Genomic DNA, 7,011 nt, shown 5'->3' on the forward strand with positions numbered 1-7,011 from the left:
ACGTCACACTCCCAGATGGTGTAGCTACAGATAAATCCGTATTCATAACTTGGGTCTCAACCCCACACAGCTTTATGAAGTTCACATATACAAAAGAATGGGTTGCACCTGAATCAAATAAAACAACAGCTCTATTTAAAAGCAATAACGAGGTACCTGTCACTACATTCCCCATAAGATCAGCATCCACTGGAGTAAGAGAATATACCCTCACCAGAGCTGTGTTCGCCTGGCTGGTTCCCCGAGGTATCTGATTGCTACCCCGGTTCATATTAGATGCAGGCGCCTCTCTTTAGTGCGCAGTAGCCACAAGTCATGTGGCGTGGTTTGCCATAATTATAACAGTTACCCCCAAATGACTGGAACTCACCTTCATGCCATCTATGGCACCTTGACGCTCAGTATTCTGCCGGTAACCCGAGCCCTTGTTCTTCTTCTTCCATGATCCTTGACTAGAACCTAATGGCACTAGCCTCTTCTTCGATTCTTGATCCACCTCATCCTACCGGATGTCGGTCTCGATCACAGTGGTCTTATCCACCAAAACCGAAAACTCACGAATCTGCAGCATACCCACTAATTTGTGGATGTCTTTCCTTAGGCCCTTATCAAACCTTCGAGTCTTCTCGTACTCATTTGAGATCAAGCACGGTGCGAAAAGGGATAGCTTTATATACCGAGCAGCATACCCCTGCACCGTCATATCTCCTTGGGTCAAAACGGAGAACTCATTTGCCTTAACATCACGTGTGGTGGCCAGGAAGTATCTCTCAAAGAACACTTCCTTGAAGTGGCTCTATGTCATCTCTATAGGACCAGCTCTCTACTTCTCCAGCAGACTCACCGCAGTCCACCATCGCCCAGCCTCCCCAGATAGTTGGAAGGTAGCGTAAAGGACTCTCTGCTTATCTGTGCAGTGTAGGACCTCCAGAAGCCTTTTGGTCTTCTCAACCCAGTCCTTCGCTATCATCGGATCGGGTCCTCCTGAAAACGTCGGAGGGTGTATACGTGTGAACCTCTCGATGGTACATCTCGCTGCAGTAAGAGAATGTTCACGTCTCCTAACACTCCACCTGATCTCCTGCATAAGCTGCCTCATCAACCCTTGAGGCACAGAAGGAGACTCATAGCTCGTAGTCTCCTCGAAGCCACTATCCAAGTTGTTATCCTTGGGCTCCATTTTGAAAATAGAATAGGAATCGGTTAGAATTCCTATGTCATATACAGTTTACACAATCATTGACATCTAACCATGTTAACCACCAATCTCACGGGTTTAGGTCTGTCCTATCAAACCAACATGAAATCATTAATGGTTTGCCATAATTTTACTAAAATCGTCATTCCAAGAAAAATACAGAACACCGCCAACGAGTCCCTATCTAGCAACAAAACAACCTTCGACCTACTCTACCCATTTCCTATATCCTATACTCTAGTATTTACACATAGCTACACCTAACCAAGTCTACAAGACCTAGCAACCTGTTAGCTATGATACCAAGCTGTCAAGCCCCGAACCCGGCAAGTGAAGAGTGGGCATAGAAATGGAGACCATAAAATAGGGTCCCCTTGATGTACTTGAGAATGTGAAGCAATGTGGCATAATGGGGTGTGCGAGGATTAGAGAGAAATTGACTGACAATATGGATGGCATAAGAGATGTCTGGGTGAGTAACTATAAGATAAACAAGACTCCCAACCAATTGGAAAAATAGGGTGGGGTCATCTAAAGGTGTACCATCCATAGGAGTGAGTTTTGAGTTGAGCTCAAGAGGAGTGGTGCATCTTACTATTTGTGAGTCCTACTCGAGTAAGAAGATCTAAAGCATACTTGGCTTGAGAAAGATAATATCCTTCGGAGTTAGAAGTGATCTCAAGTCCCAAGAGTAACTGAGCATCCCAAGATCTTTCATCTCGACATGTTGGCTGAGATGGGTCTTGAGAGACGAAATTCCAAATGTGTCATCGCCGATGATGATTATATCATCAACATAGAGGAGAAGAAGTTTAGTCCCCTAGTCTAATTTGTGGATGACAAGGGTGGAATCATGCGACCTAGGAGTGAATCCAAAATCTCCAACAATGGTACTAAACTTGGAAAACCAAGCCCGAGGAGCTTGCTTGAGACCATACAGAGCCCAACGAAGTTTGCAGACTTGATGCGGAAGATGATGATAACTAGGAGGAGGACATATATAAACTTCTTCAGTGAGTTCACCATGAAGAAAAGCATTCTTTACATCCATCTGAAATAGACCCCAATGACGAATGGCGACAATGGTAATTAAGCTATGGACTGAAGTGAGATAGGTAACTGGGGCAAAGGTCTCCTCATAGTTGATCCCATACTCCTAAGTCCTTTTGCTACCAAGCAAGCTTTGTACTGCTCAATGGACCCATCAGAGTGAGTTTTGATTTTGTAAACCCACTTGCATCCCAGAGCACGTTTGCCAATTGGCAAGTCCACAAGATCCCAAGTGTGAATGTTTTCAAGTGCTTGTAATTCCTCATCCATTGCTTTTTGCCAAAGAGGGTTATAACTAGCTTCACGATAAGACTGAGGTTCATGTTGAGTAAAATTAGTGAACAAAACAAAGTCACGAAGATGAATGGAAGGAGTTTTTACCTGGTTACTTCATCAAGGAGGGAGATCAGGAGCTATTGGAGCAGATCCATTAGAAGAAACAAGTTGCTCAGAAGTGGGCAGGGTGGATGACTCAGGTGGAGTATTTGGAGACATGTTAGGTGGTAATGACTCATATGATAGAGAGATAGGGTGTGTTTCTAAGGAAGTTGACCCAGAAGAAGAGCTTGTCCCAGGAGTATCGGGAAAAAGATTTACTGAGAGATCAGTGAAGAGTTGAGAGGTGTTATCGTGTGATAGTTGAAACTTGGATATGGAGGCACACATCTTGTGTTCTTAGAAAAAAAAAATGATGTGACACTCTGAGACGCTTGGAGTGAGGATCCCAATATTTGTAGCCTTTGTGTTCAACACCATATCCCAAGAAACAATATAAATGGGATCTAGGTTCCAATTTAGTTTGATCATGATGTTGAAGGAGAATAAAACATGCACAACCAAATACCTTAAGAGTGTTATAGTTGGGAGGATGACCATAGAGATGATCAAAGGGTGTTTGATTTCCAATGATGGTAGAAAGCACACGGTTCTTGGTGTAAACAACTATAAGAGCAACTTCACCCCAAAAACATTTAGGACACAAACCAGATATGAGAAGAGCATGAACGATATTGAGAATGTATCGGTGTTTACGCTCAGCACGCCCATTTTGTTGTGAGGTGCCAGGACATAAACGATGAGAATGAAAGCCATGTTGGTGAAGAAAGTTAAGGACTCGAGAGTCTGTGTATTTAGCCGCATTGTCTGCACGAAATACTTTGATATTGCAAGAAAATTGTTTTTTGACCATGGTAGCAAAATCAAAGTACAACTGGGGTAATTCAGATCGGTTACGCATAAGAAATATCCAAGTGTAACGGGAGTAATCATCAATAAAAATGACAAAATATCAAGAGCCTCCTATAGTAGCAGTGGGAGATGGACCCCAAACATCAGAGTGAATTAAGTTAAATGGTGCAGAATAAAAAGACTCACTTTTGTGAACTGGCAATGCCGATTGCTTTGCAAGTTGACAAGGAAGACAATCAAATTGTTCTTTATTAATAGTTCCCAAATTTCCACTAAACACTAAGGTTTGGAGGCGACTAACAGAAGCATGACCAAGACAAGAACGCCAAAGCCTGATGGATGGTGTGGATGATTCAGGAGTTGTCGTCTGAACTGATGAGGAGAAACGAGATGGAATGTGAAGATTAATTAGCTTAAAGAGTCGTCCAACCTTACGACCTAACCCAAGAGTTTGTCGTGTCTGTGGATCCTGCACGCAATAACCAGAAGCGGAAAAAGTAACAGTTAGACCGAAATCACATAATTGACCAACAGATATAAGATTGAGAGTGAGTTGAGGAATACAATAAGTATCAGGAAGAGAAGTGTTTAATGTTGAAATTTTTCCGACATGGCTCACGTTCATGGGAGAACCATCAGCAGTTTGAATGGCCATAGTATGGTTAGCAAGACGTTTGGTGTAAAAGAGGGTGGAATCAGGTGTCATGTGATTACAACATGCAGAGTCAAAGAACCAAGATGAACCAAGGACCACTAAAAGGAAATAGCGGCTCTGATACCATATTGAGAGAGAGAGAGAGAGAAAGAGAGAATATAAGAGAAGAGATTTGTATTGAATGGTATAATTTGTATACAAGAGGGTTATCCTATTTATAGTCTAATCTAAGGGAAAGGGTTTGTTTATCAACTCGATGTGGGACAAGTGTTATATACATTAACAATAAGAAAGAACCCACTACGAATAAACTATTAAGATTGTGTATTAATACACAATTATCATGACTTTTTTATGGTTGGTTAGCAATGCATTAATAGCCAGCTGGTCCAATTCTAGAACCATAAATAACGTCTGTTAAGATTATAACAACAAAAGGAGAGACCAAACAACATGAAAGATTGAATTAAAATCTATCAAACATAGATATATGTATATATTCAATTGAAAAAAGTAAGTCAACAAAATAATTACTATCAAATAGGAATGCACTTATTCAGAAACCAAAAAACCTAAAATATGAAATTTAAACCATCTCTCAAATAATTACTTTTGTTTAATTTGCTGCTAGTTTCTATTGAAAAAAATAAAAAATAAAAAAACTGGCATTTTGATCATTGTAGAGGGATTGTTGAACTGGTCGAAGATAGTTTGGTGTTGAATGCAATAGAGGGATACTTTGGGTATTATAGTGAATTTTGAATTGCACTCAAGTGGCAAAACAGACATTATGATATTATCACAGAGTATTATTAAAATTTTACCTTTATACTTTTATAAGTAGTTTAATTTATTTTTGCCATAAATGCTCCAAAGTTTATGTCAAAATTTATTTTCTCCTTTGAATACTAAAATGTTTATGCTATAGAAAAATTTTAGAAAAGTGCATCATACAAATATTTTTAAATATTTAATATCATAAAAAATCTTTAGATCAAAGTGACATTTGTGCTAGTATTGTAGTTTTGCCACTATTGATCCAATAGCACATTTAATAATTATATTTTAACATTATCACTAAAAATCAAGAGAAGAATAGAGACCTTATCAGTTTATATTGAAAAAATAAAACACATAATGTCAGTATTTTTCTCCTTTGAACATCTTTTGCGAGCAAATACAAATCGCTACAAAGTGGTAAAAGGATTGCATCAAATCTAAGCCTTTTTTTTCTTTGTCTTATGTGTTTTCTTGTTTCTCATGAAGGAAGTGAGGAGTTAGAGTCTCTTTGAGGACATCTTAGGTTACCCTAATGCTTATAGATTATTTTAATCTTATATTTGTTATTAAGGATGATTAAATCGTGACTTTAACCCAATGATTTATTTTTGAATTGAAAAGTTTAGGATAGTTTTAAGAGAGTTTTATCTTTTGGATGCAGCATACATGGGCTCATCTCGAATTGATGGGGCTTTAAATAAAATAAAAATAACAAAAAAATGGTTTACGCAATCAACAAAAAGAAATAGAAGAAAAAAGGAAACAAACAGAGAGAAAAAAGAGTTTCATCCAACTATCCAAGGTCCAACACAATGTGAGCAATCTAAATCATTTCTTTGTGTTGATAATTGGTCCGCCCATGCTTTTCCATGTGTGCTCCCACAGACCACCCATTCTATGTTGGGAATTAACAAAAAATTCCTGAAAACTATGAGAAACAAAATAGAGAAAGAATACATGCCAAAAAAAAAATCACACGCACAAGATAGTATTTACGTGATTCGGCAATTTTGCCTACGTCCATGGAGTTGCAGGGATTTCACTATTATCAGGAAGAAAAATATAGAGAGTGCAGCGGTACAATTCTCTCTCTCTCTCTCTCTCTCTCTCGCTCTTTCGCAAAGTGTGATCGCTTGACCTAATCACCCAAAAATAATCATTTTATATGTTGCGTACAGGGTTCCGAATGAATTATAAAACAGGCCCAATCCTTCGCTTCATGGGCTAAGCCTTAAGATAGAAATCTCTTATTAAAGAAAAGTCGGGTCATCATCTAGATCGAATGCAACTAGGCTCCACAAAAGCCCAACAAATATCCCACTTGGAGACTAGTTCAATCACCAATATCAATCGCAATCCTCCAAATGAACAACCCCTCATCCCTGCAACTCATCCTCCTATCTTCAAGCTAGAAGACCAACTGAAGTTGCACACAACTTCAGCTTCTCAATAGTGACACCCTTAGTCAACATGTCTGTCAGGTTCTTAGATCCAAAGATCTTCTCAAGTATTACCAACTTATCTTCAACAAGGTAACAGACAAAGTGGTAATTTGTCTGTATCTGCTTCGACTTTGAATGAAAAACTGAATTTTTAGCAAGAAAAATTGCACTCTGACTATCACTGTATAGAATGCCCATCTTCTGCTTCTTACCCAATTTGTCTAAGAAACCATGTAGCCAAATCATCTCCTTTCCAGCTTCAGTTGCTACAACATACTTAGCTTCTATAGTAGACAAAGTAACAATCTTTTGCAGATTTGAAACCCAAGATATAGTTGTATCACCCAGAGTAAATACAAACCTAGTAGTACTCTTTCTACTATCATTATCACCAGCAAAATCGGCATCTACATAACCCTACAGTTTCAAACTTGCACATGTGAAGCAAAGACATGTATCTGATGAACCCCTCAGATATTTTAGAATCCACTTGACTGCCTCCCAATGCTGCTTTCTTGGCCTACTCATGAATCTGTTCACAACTCCCACTGCATGTGCAATTTCTGGCCTTGTACACACCATAGCATACATCAAGCTGCCAATAGCTGAGGCATAGGGCACCTTGCTCATATAGTCCCTTTCTTCTTTTGTCTTCGGTGACTGTTCCTTGCTTAGTTTGAAATGACTACCCAAGGGTG

General features: G+C 39.2%; 1 protein-coding gene across 1 annotated transcript; it reads right to left on the bottom strand.

Annotated features, from left to right (window-relative positions):
- Positions 1-502: 502 nt before the first annotated feature.
- Positions 503-1,099, bottom strand: LOC131166694 (uncharacterized). The gene is made up of 2 exons (XM_058125271.1): positions 845-1,099; positions 503-736 (listed from the first exon to the last, which is right to left on the bottom strand). Exons 1-2 carry the CDS (start codon positions 1,097-1,099, stop codon positions 503-505), a joined length of 489 nt encoding a protein of 162 aa, XP_057981254.1.
- Between the last annotated feature and the right edge of the window lie 5,912 nt (positions 1,100-7,011).

This window comes from Malania oleifera, chromosome 10 (assembly GCF_029873635.1).
Source record: "Malania oleifera isolate guangnan ecotype guangnan chromosome 10, ASM2987363v1, whole genome shotgun sequence".
In the NCBI taxonomy this organism is placed as follows: domain Eukaryota; kingdom Viridiplantae; phylum Streptophyta; class Magnoliopsida; order Santalales; family Ximeniaceae; genus Malania; species Malania oleifera.